This window comes from Bos indicus x Bos taurus, chromosome 28 (genome assembly GCF_003369695.1).
Source record: "Bos indicus x Bos taurus breed Angus x Brahman F1 hybrid chromosome 28, Bos_hybrid_MaternalHap_v2.0, whole genome shotgun sequence".
Classification (NCBI taxonomy): Eukaryota; Metazoa; Chordata; class Mammalia; order Artiodactyla; family Bovidae; genus Bos; species Bos indicus x Bos taurus.
The window spans coordinates 31,808,111-31,829,743 of NC_040103.1; the positions used below are offsets into that span (position 1 = coordinate 31,808,111).

The 21,633-nt window shown below is 43.2% G+C and overlaps 1 protein-coding gene across 2 annotated transcripts in view; it reads left to right on the forward strand.

The window, feature by feature from the left end:
- LRMDA (leucine rich melanocyte differentiation associated) overlaps positions 1 to 21,633 on the forward strand; it is a 1,159,904-nt gene that overhangs the window by 666,483 nt on the left and 471,788 nt on the right. The window contains exon 5 of one of the 2 annotated variants that reach the window (XM_027530745.1): positions 256 to 373. The exons of the other annotated variant lie outside the window; for it this stretch is intronic. Coding sequence (XP_027386546.1) covers positions 256 to 373 — 118 coding nt within the window. The remainder of the gene's footprint in view (positions 1 to 255; positions 374 to 21,633) is intronic. 2 annotated transcript variants of the gene reach the window in all.

Sequence of the window (21,633 nt, forward strand, 5' to 3'; positions counted from 1 at the left end):
TGTGAGTATACCTTTGAGTCAAGAACAACCATTAGTGTATGTTTTGAAAGTTTAGTTGCATATCTGTATAAAACAGAACCATTTGAATTTCCCCAAAGAGTGATTATTCATTGTGAAAGAAGAGGAGAGAAGCAGCACCCAAGGTCTAAACTTCTGAAGACTTAATGATATAGTTTCCTGAACATCAGATAAATTGCATGAACCTTTGAGTCCATCATCCGTCTTCCTGAGCTGTCTCTGACTGTTCTCTCCCAGATGCTTTGTTCTGCACAAGCTGCCCAATTTGAAGTTTCTGGATGCTCAGAAAGTAACCACACAAGAACGAGAGGAAGCTTTGGTCAGAGGGGCCTTCATGAAGGTGGTGAAGCCCAAGGTAAGCCCTCGACTGTCTGTTCTTTGTGAGGATTCATGCCTCACCCGCTGGGTATTTTCAAGGCTGGAGGAAGTCCTCCCATGTGTTCAGAATGCACCAGGATTTCATCCATGGATACACCATTGGCCAAACAAGAAGTAGAGGTTGGTATAAGCTGGGTCATCCTGGGACTCTAGGGGGACATTGTTGGTATTACAAAGTGATTGGTAAGGTGATTTCAGACAAATGGCTCTTGTACCAATGAAGCAGCATCATGCACAGCCTATGGTGATGTTCCCAGCGTCAAGGAGAATTTCGAAGCAAGGAGGATTTCAGGCCTCCTTGAAAGTGTTTCATTTACAAGGTGAGACCTCTGCAGACTCTGGAGCTGAGGAAGGAGAAACAGGAGAGCACTGGACATTACTGTTTCTCGGGTAGGTGGGGTTCTTCTAGTGCCTCAGCGGGGGCTCTTCTTTCTCGGGGCCAAGGGGTAGCTGGGGGAGAGTGCTTGTCTCTTGTTCACAGGTGAGGGCTCAGTAGCCCTTGGAGATACTGTTAGCACGGAAGGCGATTTTTCTGACAATGTGGTCTGAGACTGGTGTGTGCGTCCTTCATTTGGCTCTCCAGAGCTCAGGCGAATGCTGTTTACTGACCTTTGTTTCACTAGCTGAGTCTGCTTCGAGGCCAGGGGATTGGACATGGTGTCATGTTAATGACAGCACTGATGAGGCAAGGGGGATTTGGCTTGGGGTCTTGGATTCACACACAAGGAGGTTATGAAGGACATGGGCTTGGAAGGAGCTAGGATCCTTCAGTGAAGCCTGAGGCTGGGGAATGGGCTTCATGACTCCTTTGGAGGTCCGTTGTGTCCTAGAGCTCTGAGGAGCTGCAGTCCCTTCCTGTGGGAGCCTAGTTTGTGTGTTGAAATCTTTGGCCCAGAGATCCTTGAGGTCTCATTTGTCCTCACTGATGGACTTGGAGCGCTCTGCACGTGCATTGGAAATGATTAAGAGAGAAAGAGGAAAAAACAAACAGAACCAAAACAGAAAAATGAAACCTCTTCCATCAAGTCGCTCAGCTGGCAGCAGACCTCAGGCCACTTTCTTTCCCTGAATCCATGAGGTGCAACTTATTTCCCGTTATGCTGAATAAAATTGCTAACAGTTGTGGAAATATATGATATGGAGAGTAGAATACTGGCAGATAAATGTATTGTTACCTGTTTCAGCATGTGGGAAATTAATTGAGTGATTCGTTTCGTAGCTATTAAAGTGTTAACGGTTTTCCTTATGGAGACACTGATTTGATGTATTGCTCATGACTGCCTTTAGTTATTCCAGCTTTTGTGATTTTGTTCAAATGAAATAATTTATTTCTTGGCTTCCTTTTTTTTTTTTTTTGGTTAAAAGATTCTAAAGACAGCCAGTATCACCAAACCAAAATACAACAAGTGGAGTGTTGATAATATTTTGAGTTCCCACACATCCTGCATTTCTCACCATTGTGTATGCATGCATTTTATAGAATAGATTCTATTTCTCCTGCTTTCATTGTCTTTGACATGGAAGCTCTCTACTGTCACTGGAAATCTGGAGAGGTCATAAAGATAATACCCGTCATATTGGAATGGGGTATCAGTGGTGTCCACTACTGTGTCCAGTTATGGGCATCCTCACATAACCTTCAAATGTGGAAGGAAGGGAGCATTGACTTACTGTACAGATGCAGTAACTCAGGCCTGGGGATGCTGTTTGGGCTGCCCCAGTCATGAGCTCATAATTGCGAAAACCCAAGCTTCACCCATGTATCTAACTGCAGACCCCACATTCTTTCATCTCTTATTCCTGGAGCACTGAGCTCACCATTCCCTCTGTGCAGCTCTCTGTTCAAACAGAACCTCCAAGGAAGGCCTAAGTGAAGAAAACAGGTAAAAGCAGGACTATTCTGCTGGAGTAGATATGGGCGAGAACTGAAGGTGTCCCCTGCCTTTGAAAGCAGGGACGGGCTCCTTAAAATCCAGCAGTGGCTGATTCTGAGTCATTAGCACCATTGACAGAAATGCTCTTCAGAGCTCCCAGTCGGTGTCTGATCACTTTACAGAATCAGCTCATTTGTGTGATTGAATCTTTACTAACACATTTTTACTAACTGTGTTAAGCTTTGAAATACCCATTAATTATCAATATTTGGAGAAAGACAAAAATACTCTGACAAAGCATCAGGACTTTTGGTGGCTATCCTTTTATAGAGTCCCATGATTTTCAAACTGGAAAAGGGAGGGCTGCAAAACTCTCTGGTCTGTGCTTTCATCTTATGGGTGCAGGAACAGGGAGAGGATATAGTTCCCTAAGGCCCCAAAGTCCCTTGGAGGCAGAATTGGGATAAGAACTCAGCCACCTGGGCTCCCCTGTGTAGTGTTCTATTTACCCCGTGACCCTTTCAGTATACTGGAGGATTTCTCTGTGTTGCCAGTTTCATATCTGACTCTCGTGCCTCTTGTGAATGGCAGACAATTCCCTTTTGTCTGTTTTTTTTTTTTTTTTGCAGAGAGATGTGCTTCTATTTTTCTTTCAGCTAGAAAGAAGCCAAATGAGCTCCTTGCCGAATTAATAAATTGGTGTTAGAAAGGCTGGTTCTCGCCTGCTCACAGTATGTACAGACGTGTGTTTGTTCCTTGCAGGTGTGTGTATATGTGTTCCATCTCTGTGTATATATACATATGTATGTTCTGGGAGGTATGTGTACACTCGGAGTCAGCTCCTAAGTGGAGAGCAATTTCCTCTTGGTGAATTGCCGACGCTGCGCTGAGCACGCTTGGTGAAGACCTATTTTTCATCACGGACTCAGAATCTCAAGTTGGCTTCTGTCCTTTCTGAAGCAGTGGCAGTCTGTTTTGCTTGTTCAGCAGAATGCTCTGATGGATGATCAAGGGGGCCGTGATTTGGGGAGCTGTTTTCATTTTATTCCTGACATAAAGTATTTGGGAGAATGGAAAATGCCTCTCCAATCACAGCCCTTGCCTTGGAGGTAGGGAATGGGCAGTCTGGGTGTTCTCGGCTGATACAAATGCAGAATCATCCAGCAACTCATAAACCCCCTAAGTCACGAAGGCTTGATATGGTACCTGGCAGGCCCGGCGCTTGAAGTGCGAGTCAGTTCTCAGTGTCTCACACAATGACACATTTCTTCTTCATGGCTGCCTTTTGGCTTTTGTTGTTTAAAAGCTGCCTTCTGTCTGAGTTTTGATTGTTCTACGGAAAGATGCTGTCATTCTTTAGGAACTGATAGTTAATGTTGCAGTAGCTCTTCTAATCTTGCTTTCGGTGTGTGTGTAGTGAATGGTCCTACAGCAGCTAGGCTTTGCTCATTTCCTGAAATTTTAAAGAAAATATATGCTCTGAAAAATATTGGCCATTAGATCGTGGCATTGTCAATGCAGAGAGCACCCAAGTTGGACATAGAGGAGGTGATGGCCCCCCAAGAACAGCTTCTATAATGACCAGACTCTGACCCGCCCCACCACTGACTGCTCCAAGAAACGTAGATCAAAGCAGTATGGAGGCCTGTCCAGGAGGGCGTGCGTGGTAGGCACGCAGCCCTAACATCAGAGAGACAGTGCAAGAATCGACAGCCAGAACTGCTTAATTATTTCCTGGCATTGTAATTATTCATCCCTGTTCTGGCAAAGAGCACAGTTGTCAATTTTTTTGACATAATTATTTAGAACTGAGCCCTCTTGTTTACAGGCACATATAGGAAGTTGGCTTCCAATGGTTTACTCTTTGGAATCTTTATAGAAGCAATAGCAGCTACCAGGGCAGCTGGACCGAGAACCTCAGCCTCTGTTAGAAAGTGTTTTTACACATGTGTTTTTGCTTGTAGTCATGGCCATTCTCTTATAGGCAGGATAGGGTCATAGGTTTATTTGTGAGTTTTGGTGTGTCCTTGAAAATATGGCATCCATGTCTTTGTGTAGGTTTCCTGTGGTATATAGCTTGTGCATTTGCATACTTTTGCATAGATGTGTTTATTGGTATCTGTTTTGGGGTTGGGGGGATGTTGTAAGAATGTGTATGTGTGTAGCTTTGGAAATCTTTTATATTCTTGTCCTTAAACTGAAACTTGAAAGCTCTTTGGGTCCCAGGACTACCTCCTTCCCTGATGACAGTACACAGTCCTGCTCTTGACTCTCGGAGTTGGGCCCAAACTTTCTTGGGTAACTTTAGCTTCTTCCATCTGTGTCTGGTTTTGAATTTCCATGAAGAAAAAAAAGCATATTAGGAGTAGAAGCATCTGGAAGCCCGCTCTTTGTTGGGATGAGGCAGCTGCTCACCCCCTGGGGTGTCAGGTCTTTGAGGGCAGGGACTTGACTTGCCTTGCTTCTGTGTCTCTGGGCCTGGTGTATCACAGAGGCTCAACCAGTACCATCAAAACAATAAACTGAACACAGCATGTTGGAAAATCTATCACAGAAGGTGGTTCATTTTTTTATTGCCTCAATATGGTCCTCTGCAAAAGCAGGAAAAGGACACTTACCTCAAGAAAATATAATAACTTAGATCCGTATGTTGGCAAAAAAGAGGGATTCTGGCTTGCATGTCTGATTTTCCAAAGGATTTTACCCTGCTACTGTATTTGATGGCAGAATCTGTGTCCACCGTGGTCCCTGGGATCACATGTCCTCCATGGAACTTCACTCTTACGATGGGGGCAGGGGTGCAATCCGAGCTCCCTGTCACTGCTTACGTGTTCTCCGAGTCCTTCTCTTAGAACCCACCTGCTCATGTTAGAGCTTGTAGGGGGAAAAAGGTAGCTCTTCCCAGAAAACATGGTGGGGTACTCCACAAGTCTATGAGCTATTAAAGTGAGATTTTTCTCAGTCTTGACGCTCTTGTGCTTTCTGTCTGTGCTCCTTTTCAAAGGAGCACTGCCTCTTGGCTTGTTTGGCTCACTGACTGGTTTCCGTGCCTAGCCTAGCTCTTCACGAAGTGCTACCTTGTTCTAAAGCACAGTGTGCTTGTCCTTCATATGTTCTCTGACCGCACGTAACCAATTGTGAACATGTGAAAGGTTATCCGAAACTACCTCTAGGTGGGCTGTAGTTACTAATGTTTGTTCTATGCTCAGTATTTTTAAAGATATGTATTTTTCATAAAGCCAGGGGTATGCCTATAAATAAAATTTGTAAACTGTGTGAACGTGCAGTTAAGTAGACAATAAGCCCGTGTATGTTGAAAGTTCTCTACTGTGCCAAACAGAATAAAATGAAAAATGTCAGTTGATTTTTGTAGATATTTCTAACTACCTGAATGCGTTAGTGTTTTATGGTTCATTTCTGTTTTCGCACAGATGTTTCTTATCCTGAGACATAGTCAGATTCTATTTCCAGTAACTTTGTAATTAATCTTGAAAGGAGGAAAATTTTTACTTAATTTCTTTTTTGAAAGATGTTTGGGTGGTGTGTCTAGAAGCAACTTCAGAAGCCAACAATTTTCAGTTTATTTGTTTTTATTCTTTTTCTGATTTCAGTTTGCAACATTCATTTGATGGGGGATCACTTAAAGATGTTGTATTTTTTTTTCCTCATTTTTAGCACCATGGCATCCTGTGTCTCAAATAAATGCTTTCAGAGTACTGCTCTTTAGAAACAAGGTTGGTAGCTTTCTATGGCTTTGCTTTTGGATAACAACTCTCTGAAATCAGAGGTAGACTGTCGCAGTGAAGCTGTGTCTCCAGCACCCTAGCAAAGCCCTGTAGCTAGAGGACTGAAATTCACGGTAAAAGGGAAATGAAATAGAACTGTAGATGGTGGTTGCAGCCTCTCAGAACCATGTCCAGATGTCCCTGCAGCCTGGCCAGCCAGGTGCTTTGCACATAGTAGGCATCATTCTCCATTAAGTCCAATGCCTGGTGAGATATCACTGAATGTCTGTCAGAGTCATTGGCTTTCGTTGTACCCTGATGGCCCACCTCCACATTCTTCCCCTCTGTGTCCTCCAACATGCTGGCTTTTGTCCAAAGATATTTGGACAAACATATGCCTAGAGGATCTTGGATGTAGCAGTTTGGGGGGGAATAAGTGTTGCTAGCATGCAGCCTCTAGATCCTACCTGTTTTAGAGAAGTGGGGTAGTTTTCTTCCCTTGTCTAAGATTGTTCTCCTATCTTTGCCCTTGCCATAGCTTCCCCTCGAAGAGAGGGATATACTTCTCCATCCCATTGACTTTGGACTCGGGCAGGTGGCACTTGGGCCAATGAGATGTGTATGGAGGTGACAGCATACAAACTCTAGGCCAAGCCTCATGAGGTGCCATGTGTTTCCACTCACCCCTCTTGCTCACTTGCCGGTTGCTGTGGAAATCACATGAGACACACACTGAACCTGAAGCAGAACTGCTTCAGCCACCTACAGACATCTGCACGAGAAAGACACGCTGGTCATAAGCCCCTGGGCCTAGGAGGAACAGTGCTACTGCAGAAACCTGACCAAGAGGCCATCTGTGCTCACATTCTGTCCTCTGGCCTTTCCCTGGCCCCTCCAACCAGGGCTCTTTACTGACACAGCACACGGTAGTGAAGTTCATAGCGGTTTTGGATATCACAGCACGGACTTTAGTAAGCTTTCTGGTTGTTTCACTCATTAGGATGGAAGGCCAGCCTCAGAGTCGACTGGCTGCCTAGAGGTGCATTATTAGTTGCAGTGACGCTTTGCTGATATGTGAGTCAGAACAACACCTAGCGGGTATTAAGCATGCACTGTATATTTGATATTGTAGTATTGACTTAATAATATTATCTTTAAGCTTCTCCTTGAACTTTAATCTGCAAATGATGATCAGAGAACTTAACGTATATCACTTAAAATTACAGAGCACTATGGAATCAGGTTCTTCCTCAGGCCTGCATAGACCCCTGAGCTCATGTCCTTTTTCCTGTATACCTTAAATTTCATCCTCCAGACATGGTGATATGATGAGAAGTAGGAGTTAAAGAGAAGACCAGGACATGGAAGGGAGCCAGAGGTAACTTTGTAATTTTCAATTTTGACCTTGTGACCATTCCCTCCAACCCATTTTGGTAAAATGCACGAGCTAGGCAAAGAACAGTAGGAACCAGGTGGTGGAGGGCTCTGTTAGTTAGGCAAGACGTGCAACTTGAGGAAGAGGAGGAACCTTGGTGGGGTTCACAGTGGGAGGACGGTAAGGGTGAGTTTGTGTCTGGATCCCTGGCTGTCTCGGGGAGGGGCACCAGTTCTCCGTGCAGAGCAGGCATTTTGGAAATCTGTGCAGAGGCAGCTGCTCGCCGGAGGCCACCCACATTCAGAGCGCTCAGGCCAGTGCTGGTGTTCAGATGGCCACGTGGGCCACAGAACTGTGGCCCAGAGCCCTCCCCTGACTGCAGGGAGGTGTCTGGGTGGTAGTGAGCAGCTTAGATGCTGTGATGAGAAGAAAGCTGATGGCTGTGAGAGATCCAGTGGTAACTCATTTGGCAGTCTCTGGCATTTGAAAAAGTTCTTTGACATATTCTTACCCAGAAGACATTATCCCCTATGGTGTCAGCTGCCTTTGTTTTAAGGAATGAGTTTAAGCCTTCTTAACTGAGCTATGAGAAATCCTCATTTGTGTGATCTTTGGTAATGACTGAGATGGAGCCTTTAATAGCTGATTAGGTCTGTAATCTGTACATTTCCAGCCTGACATTTTCTTGAGCCACTTTAGAAGATAATTTTTGATTTCTTTCACCAGCGTTTTATAGTTTTCTATATATAGTTCTTTAGTTTCTTTAGGTAGATATATTCCTAAGTATTTTATTCTTTTCGTTGCAATGGTGAATGGAATTGTTTCCTCAATTTCTCTTTCTATTTTCTCTTTATTAGTGTATAGGAATGCAAGGGATTTCTATGTGTTGATTTTATATCCTGCAACTTTACTATATTCATTGATTAGTTCTAGTAATTTTCTGGTGGAGTCTTTAGGGTTTTCTATGTAGAGGATCATGTCATCTGCAAACAATGAGAGTTTTACTTCTTCTTTTCCAATTTGGATTCCTTTTATTTCTTTTTCTGCTCTGATTGCTGTGGCCAAAACTTCCAAAACTATGTTGAATAGTAATGGTGAAAGTGGGCACCCTTGTCTTGTTCCTGACTTTAGAGGAAATGCTTTCAATTTTTCACCATTGAATATAATGTTTGCTGTGGGTCTGTCATATATAGCTTTTATTATGTTGAGGTATGTTCCTTCTGTTCCTGCTTTCTGGAGAGTTTTTATCATAAATGGATGTTGAATTTTGTCAAAGGCTTTCTCTGCATCTATTGAGATAATCATATGGTTTTTATTTTTCAATTTGTTAATGTGGTGTATTACATTGATTGATTTGTGGATATTGAAGAATGCTTGCATCCCTGGGATAAAGCCCACTTGGTCATGGTGTATGATCTTTTTAATGTGTTGTTGGATTCTGATTGCTAGAATTTTGTTAAGGATTTTTGCATCTATGTTCATCAGTGATACTGGCCTATAGTTTTCTTTTTTTGTGGCATCTTTGTCAGGTTTTGGTATTAAGGTGATGGTGGCCTCATAGACTGAGTTTGGAAGCTTACCTTCCTCTGAAATTTTCTGGAAGAGTTTGAGCAGGATAGGTATTAGCTCTTCTCTAAATTTTTGGTAGAATTCAGCTGTGAAGCTGTCTGGACCTGGGCTTTTGTTTGCTGGAAGATTTCTGATTACAGTTTCAATTTCCGTGCTTGTGATGGGTCTGTTAAGATTTTCTATTTCTTCCTGGTCTAGTTTTGGAAAGTTGTACTTTTCTAAGAATTTGTCCATTTCTTCCATGTTGTCCATTTTGTTGGCATATAATTGCTGATAGTAGTCTCTTATGATCCTTTGTATTTCTGTGTTGTCTGTTGTGAACTCTCCATTTTCATTTCTAATTTTATTGATTTGATTTTTCTCCGTTTGTTTCTTGATGAGTCTGGCTAATGGTTTGTCAGTTTTGTTTATCCTTTCAAAGAACCAGCTTTTGGCTTTGTTGATTTTTGCTATGGTCTCTTTTGTTTCTTTTGCCTTTATTTCTGCCCTGATTTTTAAGATTTCTTTCCTTCTACTAACTGGTGAAAGAAATCAAAGAGGACACTAATAGATGGAGAAATATACCATGTTCATGGATTGGAAGAATCATTATAGTGAAAATGAGTATACTACCCAAAGCAATTTATAGATTCAATGCAATCTCTATCAAGCTACAACGGTATTCTTCACAGAGCTAAAACAAATAATTTCACAATTTGTATGGAAATACAAAAAACCTCGAATAGCCAAAGCAATCTTGAGAAAGAAAAATGGAACTGGAGGAATCAACCTGCCTGACTTCAGGCTCTACTGCAAAGCCACAGTCATCAAGACAGTATGGTACTGGCACAAAGACAGAAATATAGATCAAAGGAACAAAATAGAAATCCCAGAGATAAATCCACACACCTATGGACACCTTATGTTTGACAAAGGAGGCAAGAATATACAATGGATTAAAGACAATCTCTTTAACAAGTGGTGCTGGGAAAACTGGTCAACCACTTGTAAAAGAATGAAACTAGAACACTTTCTAACACCATACACAAAAATAAACTCAAAATGGATTAAAGATCTAAACATAAGACCAGAAACTATAAAACTCCTAGAGGAGAACATAGGCAAAACACTCTCCGACATACATCACAGCAGGATCCTCTATGACCCACCTCCCAGAATATTAGAAATAAAAACAAAAATAAACAGATGGGACCTAAATAAACTTAAAAGCTTCTGCACAACAAAGGAAACTATAAGCAAGGTGAAAAGACAGCCTTCAGAATGGGAGAAAATAATAACAAATGAAGCAACTGACAAACAACTAATCTCAAAAATATACAAGCAACTCCTACAGCTCAATTCCAGAAGAATAAATGACCCAATCAAAAAATGGGCCAAGGAACTAAATAGACATTTCTCCAAAGAAGACATTCAGATGGCTAAAAAACACATGAAAAGATGCTCAACATCACTCATTATCAGAGAAATACAAATCAAAACCACAGTGAGGTACCATTTCATGCCAGTCAGAATGGCTGTGATCCAAAAGTCTACAAGCAATAAATGCTGGAGAGGGTGTGGAGAAAAGGGAATCCTCTTACACTGTTGGTAGGAATGCAAACTAGTACAGCCACTATGGAGAACAGTGTGGAAATTCCTTAAAAAACTGGAAATAGAACTGCCTTATGACCCAGCAATCCCACTGCTGGGCATACATACTGAGGAAACCAGAATTGAAAGAAACACGTGTACCCCAATGTTCATCACAGCACTGTTTATAATAGCCAGGACATGGAAGCAACCTAGATGTCCATCAGCAGATGAATGGATAAGAAAGCTGTGGTACATATACACAATGGAGTATTACTCAGACATTAAAAAGAATACATTTGAATCAGTTCTAATGAGGTGGATGAAACTGGAGCCTATTATACAGAGTGAAGTAAGTCAGAAAGAAAAACACCAATACAGTATACTAACGCATATATATGGAATTTAGAAAGATGGTAACAATAACCCTGTATATGAGACAGCAAAAGAGACACTGATGTATAGAACAGTCTTTTGGACTCTGAGGGAGAGGGAGAGGGTGGGATGATTTGGGAGAATGGCATTGAAACATGTATAATATCATATATGAAGTGAGTCGCCAGTCCAGGTTCAATGCACGATACTGGATGCTTGGGGCTGGTGCACTGGGACGACCCAGAGGGATGGTATGGGGAGGGAGGAGGGAGGAGGGTTCAGGATGGGGAACACATGTATACCTGTGGTGGATTCATTTTGATATATGGCAAAACCAATACAATATTGTAAAGTTAAAAAATAAAATAAATAATATAAAAAATGATTTTTGGTATTTTCCTTTGGCAATTTAGTTTTTTAAAAATTAAGCTTGTTGAGAAAGAGAAGAGAGAAATAAACATGCTTTCTTAGGAAACTGGGTTCTCAGAGAATAAAGTTGGGGTGCTAATTTCAAGTCACCCATATTTAAACTCACATCACCCTGTGTCCTGCATGAAGCTCAGATCTTGGCAGGGAACTGGTCTGCTGCGGCAGGTACATTGGTCACTTGGGGGTGGCCCCGTATCCTTAACAGGCTTTATTCCACTTGACCTGCCCTGCTCTCTGCCACCCTCCCACCCCCACCCCCACCACACACACACACACAGATCTTTGCTTTGAGCCTGATGATTCCAGGCCAGTGATGAGAAGGAGTGGGATGGAAGTACAGGACTAACTTGGCTAGAACAGAGGAAGAGGCCAGTGACTGAGGTCTCAGGGGAAGATCGTGATGGCCTCAGTGTTCCCACTGTCAGTCAGTTCCAGGGGGCCTTGTTCTCTACCCTTCTGACCTCTGTGGCTTCGTGAACCCCTGCCTTGCTTGAAAAGTCTCTTCTGGGACCATGGTGGCATCAGATGGTAGGGACTAAACCCTCAGGCAGACAGGAATCCTAGAAGGTAGGGAGGCCTATGGGATGGATGGCTCACTAGGGAAAGGTCATGAACGTGGTTCTGAAGTTTGGTTCTGAAGTTCACTTTGATTATATGTATGAATTGCAGTTCTGTGGCTAAGAGAGGAAGAAAACATGAAGATGGCATAGTCTCAACTTCTGCTCTTGAGTTCTGGTTATTTCCAAACTGCCTGCAACTAATATCAGATGTACTAGCTTGCCAGGACTGCTATCACCAAATACCAGGGACTGGGTGGTTTTAAACTGCAGAAATTCCTTTTCTAATAGTCTTTGATGCTCCAGTTTCAAGATGAAGGTGTTGGTGAGATTGGTTTCTTCTGAGGACTCTCACTTTGGCTTGCAGGTAGCTGCCTTCTTGCTGAGCCTCCACATGGTCACCTTGATGTGCACACACACCCCTGCTGTTTGTGTGTCCAGACATTCTCCTCCCACAAGGACACATCGTATTAGTTTAGGGCCCACACACTGGTCTCACTGGCAGTCCCCACTCTAAGGGCCTTGTATCCAAGCATAGTCATATGCTGAGGTCCTGGGGGTTAGACTTCAACATAGAAATTGGAGGGGCACAATTCAGCCTCTAACAGTGGACCAAAAGAGCCAACTTGAAGAATATATATGTATAAAGACTCATGTAAGCTTAGTGATGAAAGGCACGTCAGATACTTATCATTTACTTGTTCTTTTCATTGTCCCCAAAGGCCTAAGAAGCAAAATTGGTGGATAGAACAAAGCAGAAGGAAAGCCTCTGGTTATCCAACTTGATCAGAGGGAAAAGTCTTCACAGAATTCGACTGAAATAGGAATTTGATCTGTTTGCCTGAATGTGGCTGATAGATACTTTTCAGGGTCTCATCCAAGTGAGTACCAAGCTGGTCTACACAGGTAATTACCAGAATTAGTGGGAACTTCCATAATGGTACCTTCCCTACACAGTAGGCTCAGCGAGGAGCCCAGTGCTCAGAGGAGAGCTTCTTCTTCTTAAAAAAAATTACCCCAGAGGTGTACTTTGCCCCAAATGGTTCCTTGAGGAGTAAAAACAAGCTGTTTCTTGTTATAAGTGAGACGAGTCCTAATAGATGTCCACTGATCCCTGACTGTTTCTCCTTGTCAAGCTCTCCAGGAACATCCAGTTCCCACATAGCTATTGGGTCTTGTTTATGAGTTAGTTCCACGTCTCGAGGGAGTGTTTTTGCCTCTTCATTGTTTTTGTCTATCTGTGGTCACCATGGCTGGCTCTCGGGGCCCGTGCTCACACTCTGACTCTGGATGTATCCCCACTGTCCCTCTGACCAGGCAAAGTGATGCTTCACCAACATGAAGGGGCAAGTCTGCCCTTGGGGTCCTTGAAGGCTGATGGTACAATTAGCTCTTTTATTTGCTTTTCTGTTCCTTACAGAAGAGTGTCTTAGATTAACAGACAGGGCACCATCAATAATGCACAGATGCTCTGTAATTGGGGCTTCCTTTGATGTTAATTTAGCGAAGTTCAATGATATTGTCAGTGATAGCAATTACATTCAGCCTTTTCACCAAGGACATTTTAGGATAATTTTATTTTTCATGTGCATTTTAAAATATGGCAGTAAATTTTGAGCTACATTACCTGAATTAGAACTCATTATTTCTTTTCAACAGGCAACGAATGCTCTCTGTCTAGGCTCCAAAGCTGTATCTTTATTTTCTCTTTTGGAGTGGGGGATTTTAAAGTGGGGCTTCTATCTCATGAAGCTTTTAACTCAAGAGTGAAATTTAGAAGTGAGGCCTTTGTTTATTTGTTGTTGTTGGCATCGGAATTGTCGTGGAGGCTGTCTGACTTAGTGGCCTCTCCCATGTTTTATGAGACCTATTTTAATTCATTCCCTCCCAGCACCCAACCTTTATTTTTGTTCTTGATGTGCTTCAAGAAGTTGCCTCCAGCTGTTCTTTAGGGAAGATTGAAAATCTGAATTTATCGTGGCTGTTTTATTCCCTGGCAATCCTGTGATTCTTCCTGTGTTCATGTGCTGTCATCAGATTTGCTCCTCCATTTGAGGGCCATCTCACTCCACGTTTGGGGCTTGTATCTAGATTTGTATTAAAGACTGCACTTCTGCCTCCTCCCATCTGTTTCTCCATTGTTGATATGAGGAACATCAGACCTGCTTTCACATCTGTTGTGAGGATGAACTGAGACTGTGTATGAGGAGCTCACACTATGTGGTATGTAGCTCGTGTTCTAAGCTGTGGCCTTGCAAAAGAGCCCTGTGTGGAGTCACTCCTGTGTCTTCCTGTTGTATGAGTGAACATGAGGAAGGTCATTTTGGCTTGAGTTGGGGGTCGTATTTGTTGTCTGGGGGCTGCCATATTGGGACACCATCAGCTGGGTAGCTGAAACAGAGGTTTATTTTCTCACCGTTCTGGAGGCTGGAAGGTCCACGACAGGGACCGCATGGTCAGCTTCTGCTGAGAGCCCTCTTCCCAGCCTGCGGACGGCCACCCCTCCCCATGTCCTCACATGGCCGGAAGAGAGAGAGCACATGCTCGCACACATATGTGAGTGATGTTAACTGACTGACTGATAGAGCATCCTCTTTTTATAAGGCTCCAGTCCTACTGGGCCAGGGCCCCAGCCTTATGTCCTCAATTTACCCTTAATTACCTCCCAAGGACCCAGTCTCCAGGTGCAGTCAGATTGCACCTGGAGATTAGTGCTGGGGGTTAGTGCTTCAGCATATGAATTTAGGGGAGCATAATTCAGTTCATAGAAGAGGGCACTGTCCCTATATTCCTGGTGACTTAACTGAGTTTTCTGGGATTTATACTTTATGTTTCTAAGGTTTTACTAAGTCTCTGCTTCCTGATGAAAGTAAGATACTTCAAAGAAGGGAAGTTAAGAGGAGAAGGAGGACCTTCTGTTCATGGAGGCTGGGCCCCTGAGTTTGGGAGTCTTTCTAGGCACGACACAGGCCTTTCCATGGATGCGAACAGAAGGCAGTGGCGCAGCATCCCCAAGTGGACAGCAGTGGGCCAGGGAAGGCCCCTACAGGGCCCAAATCAAGAAAGGGAAGCCTGGCGCAGAAGTCAGCCCTTAAGCCCTTTCATTTGGGTGACCGTGGACTCAACTTCTGAATCTTCGTCCAAGTCCCTTGGTGAATCTGGAAATCAAGGCCGTTGCTTAGATCCTGGAATTTGTCATTGGAGTCAGTCCACTTCTGCCCATAGTAAAATGGAGAAAACCAGGGAGTGAAGTCTGGGGGCTTGTTACACATGTCCAAAGAATATTATCTCATCATTAGAGGGGCTGTGAAAACCCAAGGTTGAGATATGGGACCTCTGGATAATTAGAAAACAACCAAGAGCTATATTACACCAAGCCACAGTTTTTTCCCCTGAAAAATCTGTTTCAGTTCAGTATAATGTTAAAAAAAAAAGAAACTCTGATTTCTGCACTCATGCTAATTTTTAGTCATGGGATGTTTTGGAAAAAGATTAAATTGCAAATAATTTTTTCTTCCTTGTACTCAGAAAAGCCTCAGTACCAGATTGTGATTTTTGGCCTTTGAGATTACAGAGGCCAAATCTGAACTCTGTGAATTGCGTTTGCTTAGGGGGGAAAGGGCAGAAGGAATGAGGCGCCGCCCCTTTTCTGCCTCCCCCACGGGCTGCTTTTCCACATTGTGTGACTAAATGTGCAACTTTGTTCACATAACTGCTACAAACAGTTCACTGTGTAGGCCAAACGTTCTCTAATGCAGTAAAATTAAGAAATAATATGCTTTGAAAGTGATTTATGAGTGTGGTTAAACTGCCAGATTTACAAAGAAATAGTTCAGATCTTGGGAAGCCTCAGGAGTCACGTCAAAAATGAATTTGACCATGATTTAAACTGCTACTTTTCTTACATGACATTTAATATGTGTACTTTGGAGGCCCATATGTCTTTAATAAAATAGCATTAAGTTTTAAATATGATATGAATGCAGCCAGTTTCTAAATTCATAACCTTTTCCACAACTCCAAAATGCTAACCAATGAGGGAGTCAAACATGCAATAAAACATAAACCTTAGAAAATAGCTTTTTATTAAAATGGTTAGACACTTGGCAGCTGGGTTGCAATGTAATAAATACTTACAGCATTGTGGGTTTATCAGACATTGTTTATCCTACAAGCAACTGGGACCAGATAACTAATTATAACCCCTGCACAAAAGCAGTTCAGGCAGAGTGTATTTGAATAGACAGAAGAGTTTTGTGAGAGTCCTGGACTTGGGTTCTCAGAGAGCTGGGTGCTGATCCCTATCCATCACTTAGAGGAGTGTGACCTCAGCCAGGTTGCACCGTTTCTATCACTTTCCCAGTCTGGGTCACAGAGACAGTACCATCTGCCTCGCAGATTTGCTGACAAGACGCAAATGCATCAGGGCATCTGGCACAGGGCCTGGCACGTAGTAGGTGCACAGTAAAGAGAACCAATTCTTTTGAAAAACAGGTTTTAAAAACATTTTAATTGAAAGATAATTGCTTTACAGTATTGTGTTGATTTCTGCCAAACATCGGTGAAAGAGTAGTTTAGGCAAGACAGCAAGTCCCTTGTGGCAGTTCTGTGATGGCTCTAGGAGGCCCTTAGAAAAGTGAAGCCACATAGCCAGAGGTGAGTATAAGCCTCGTAGAGGATGACTAGGAAGTGCCTTTCCTTACTCCCCTCCGGAGGCACAAGCACATCAGAACTGGCAGCAAGACATCCCAGGTTCAGGTCAAGCAGGAATATCTTGGTGCCACTATCACTTAGCTGTTCCTGGAGACAGAGGTGAGGCGTGCAGTGTCCTCTGCCTGCCTTCTGGGTTTCTAGGTCATAGGAAATAAGAGTTACTCTTGGAAGCTGTTTTGTTCAGTCACTAAGCTGTGTCTGATTCTTTGCGACCCCATGGTCTGTAGCACGCCAGGCTCCCCTGTCCTTGACTGCCTCCCAGCGTTTGCGCAGACTCACGCCCACTGAGTGGGGATGCATCTGGCTGTCTCAGCCTCTTACTGCATCACAACAAAAGGTCCTGCCCTGCTGCTGCTGCTTTGCGTGGGTGCGTGTGTGTGTGTGCTTATGTGTGAAAGAGAATGTGTAACTAGATCTCTCGGCGGAATAGTTTGAATGCTTTGAACTAAGGCTTCCTGATTTCCATGTTCCTAGTTGCTTATGTGTAGCTTGCTTTTCTGTATCTCAGAGCAGACAGGCAACCTGGCCATGGATGGTGTCCATCCATGCAACTAGACATTGCTACCCTTCACGGACTTCCTTAGGAACGAGTTCATAGATTTCCTAAAGGGGGAATTGGAATTGATGTTTGAGCTTGGCCTTTGAATCTCAGGGCTCAGACTTATGTGTGGTAATGAGAGATTAAAAGGTCCTGGGACCATTGCATTTTGTTTTATTTTATTTTTATATGTTTTCTTAAAACAATGTTATGGTCCCAGTAAGGGAAATTAACAAAGGAGATCTTTCAGCTGTGTTCCTACATGCTAACTCTATGCCTTTTCATTTTGCTCTGTTCCCTTTGAACCCTTATCCCTTTCAATAGGTGTTTTATGTGTGCTTAATGCTCTACTTTTTTTAACCTATCATTTTTATTGTGCTACTTTGTAGTCCTCAAATTTATTTTTTTATGGACTCTACAGTTCTTCATCAATCTGATGTATGTACCCCGAGTTACCAACCGTTTCCCACTGTTGTTAGATGTTAACCTTACATACAAAATACTGCTTGTTGTATGTGTATATATGTTTCCTTTATTTACTTAGGATAATTTTCCAGGGATGGATTATTAGATCTCAGGATGTGGGGAGAACAGCAGTTTTAGGCTCTGTTTAATAATGCCTAGGTACCATCTTCAAGTTGGCAGTCCATCCTGAACGAGTCATTGTACCTACGAAGCCAGAGACAGAATGTAGGTCAAAAGGGGCACCTTGCATTCCCAAGACTCTCTTTGGGAATGGACTTCCCAGTCTTGTTGGTTGGTATGGTTCAGAATCTGTGGGAGCTCCTACAAAGCATGCATTGACCTGCTAGGTTGTAGTCCCAGGGAATTACAGGTTCCCTAGAGTATCCTGAAAATTATTAACAGCATGCAATCCTGATCAGTGTGAATGTGCCTTTAGACTGTTAGCCAAATCTTTGCATAATACCAATCATTCTACCTATAAAAGCACAAATATGTTATTGTTCTCAATAGGCAATTTAATGCAGCTTTGGGGAGGCAAAAAGAGAAAAGAAGATTACAAGCTGGCTGATCTTGCTTTTATTTCTCTTAAATCTATCCACACTTCTCAGGGGTTGTACTTGTTTAAAGATTGTATGCAACTGTGCAGTCTGTGTGATTTGGAAAGCAAATCAAACTAAATATGAAGTTTTCAGCATGTGTTGTTTTTAAAAGATTTCATACATTTATTTCAAATATACATTTCTTCCCGAGTTGTGCTAAACCTATAATCTTTTTCTTGTTACATTTCTTTTTTGGGGAAGGAGGCCGAGAGGTTGACTTAGTTTTGGAGTGGAAGGTTTCTATTAACATCCACCTCCCTCTTGTGTGGCGTTATTCACAGCAGAGTTATTAAGGCTAATTATTTTCAGGATTCTATCAAAGGGGAATATTTGAGCTGACAAAAAAAGAAGCATTTATTGGGAAGAAAAATGGCCTGTTTAAATAAGAAAGGGATCATTATCATGTGTATCTTACCTCCCCCTCCCAGTTATTAGCTTGTGAAAGAAGGAGGGGCCAGGAGACCCCTTGGGAGTCTGTAAGGGAAGGTTCTAGGGGGCTGTGCTCCCTGAGAAACTCGGTACCCCAAGAAGAGGCAGTGCCTTACCTCCTCATTTGTCTGCAGCCCATCTGGGTTGCTCACTGACCTTAGTGCTAGTGTCAGGCTGTTATCCCTTCTTCAGTAAAATTCACTGACCTTTGGTATGTAACGGAGAGAATATTTGTTGGGAGCTGGGTGTATCAGTCAGGAAAGGCTAACTGCTGTAACAAGTAGCCCATGGCTTCATCACTCGCAGTCCACTGAAGGTTTCCAGATGGAGAGTAAGGAGCATTCTGTCCATCAGGGGCATAGATTCCTTCTATCCAAAGGCTATGTGGTTTTTTTGGGCTTTGGAGTTCTTCCCTGGCTTCAGCCCATGGATGGGACAAGAGCAAGAATGTGGAGAATTGTGCACACAATGGATGGGTCTGGTTTTGAGGTGACAAACATCACTGATTGGCCAGAACTCAGTCAAAGGAACACTCATAACTGCAGGAGAGTCTGGGAAATGCAGCTGTTGTGGGCTGGATTGCGACCCTACCCCCAAGTTCATACGTGGAAGTCCTAATTCACCGCACCTCAGAGTATAACCATGTTTGGAGAAGGTGCCTTTAAAGTGCTGACTTAAAATGAGGCTTTCCAGGTGGGCCCTAATCCAGTATGGCTGGTTCTTATAAGAAGAGGAAATTAGACACACAGAGAGACACCAAGGGTATATGTATGCAGGGAGACAGTGATGGAAGGAGGCAGCAAGAAGGCAGCAAGAAAGCAGCTGTTTGCAAGACAAGGAGAGAGGCCACAGAAGAAACCAACCCCACTGACACATTGATCTTGTACTTCTAGCCTCAAGAACTGAGAGAATACATTTCTTTTGTTTAAACCACCCACAGCCTGAGCACACTAACATATATAGCTTGACTGAGGGCTCCCAAAAGAGAAGTGAATGTATTTGGGGGGCATAGAGCCCATCTCAGCCAGCATGAGCACTTGGGTGTGAGCTCCACTCCAGCAGTCAGCTTGCTGGATGCTCTTGGTCAGTCTCCAGAACTCAGAGTCCTCATCTACATATGGATGAAGAGACTTAGCTCATCTCTGACTTAGCTGGTCTCCCTGTGGCTTTGTTATCGACTGTGTGTGCAGGTCCTCAGCCTGACATCTGGGTCAGGTATGAGTTCACCAGGGCCCCTGAGGCTGCTGGCCTTGGAGGTTACAGGGAGACATCGTGCCAGCACACTGAAGAGCCCGAGTTTAAGGTCAGCAACCTGGATTCATATCCTGGCTTTTCCATCCCCTGTGTGACTTTGGATGAACTAGTGCCTCAATTGCCTCATCTTTAAAAAGGGGTTAATAAAATAAGGCTTATTGAATTGCAGGATTGAAGAAAATGATGACTAGAAAGCACTTCCCAGGACATGGTACAGAATAAAGGCTCAAAATGATTTTGTTTCTCCCTCTCTATTTCCCTTCCTTCCTTTTTCTTTTCTTTTCTTTTCTTTTTTTCATCTTCTTTTTATTTATTCTTAATTCAAGGCTTTGAATGTGGAGATGGTGAGATCATTAGTTTTGGAGGCATTTTCACATGTATGATCTCTTTTGATCCTCACAGTATTGATAAGAACAAAGCAAAAGAGGTGGTCCCTTGTTTTACAAATATGGAACAGTAAGATGGGGAGGTTGTGGGAGCCATTGGGTGTTCCAGAAAGAAATGGAAATCAGATTAGCACTCAAGTCTTCTCTTGACCCAGTACTTTGCTGTTATATAAGCTTGGCTGTTGTAAGGATTTCTGGACTTAGGCTGAGAAGACTTGTTTCAGAAAAGGAGAGCCTGAGTAATCAGGACATCCTGTCACTGTCCATAGAGTTCCCTCAATGGGCACAGAATGCAACGGAAGCTCCTCCAGAGGGGGCCGCCATGACATGCCGTGGCGCTCAGGCCCGTCCACACCTCCCAGAGGTGTCTATTGTGTGTGTGGTTTGTCTTGTTTTGTTTTTTTTCAAGGGCCAATCAGTGCACCTTTCTGATGTATTGTGCAGAAACACAAGTCTACATCCAGGAGTAGAAAGAAAAGCAGGCTATGGAGATAGCTTCCAAATGGCTCCACAGCTACTTGATGTTGACCTAGTTTAAGACCACACTTACCTTTTCTCTGGACTCCACATCACCTCTGCTTCCTCCGCACTTCCGGGAGGCAGGGACACAGCCTTACACTCATGTTTGCATTTGTGTATGTAGCATTCGGCGGCTCCCATTTTCAAACCACCAGGGTCGGCTTTTGTAAACTGCAGAAGAGGAGACAAGGGTCACAGATTCCCACCCAAACCACACGTGGAAGAAGAAGGGCCAAGGCCGGAGAGGCTGAGTAGGACAGCGATGAGCTTGATATTGCCCTGCTTCCACGCGCTTCGACTTCAAGGTCAGGCTGCTGTCCTCTTACCCCTTACTTATGATGACTGGAAGCTGTTTTAAGAGGAAAAGTATATTTCCCTTCTCTTTTATTGAAAACAAACTTCTAGTAGGGTGAAACGCTGAGGTGCACCACAGGCAGCTGGAGATCTTCAAGTTATAGGAAAATGACATTGTATTCAGGCTTCTCGCTCTCTCTATAGGCCAGGTTATTTGTCTTTGTCATGGCTAATGGCAATTTATGCTATCCATGACCATTGGGAAGGGAAAATCCTATTTTAAAAAATGTACCGAGACAGAGCTCTTCTCAGTCGTGGACATGATCATGCTAAAAGGAAGAAAGTTGAGTTTCCAAGGTCATGCTTTCTCCTTCTTTGCTAGGATATCACCATTTGTTATGATCCTATCATTGAGTTTCAAGGAATGTTTTTGAAAGGGCTTTGGAGACCTGCCTCTTGAGAAATCTGTATGCAGGTCAGGAGGCAACAGTTAGAACTGGACATGGAACAACAGACTGGTTCCAAATTGGGAAAGGAGTACATCAAGGCTGTATATTGTCACCCTGC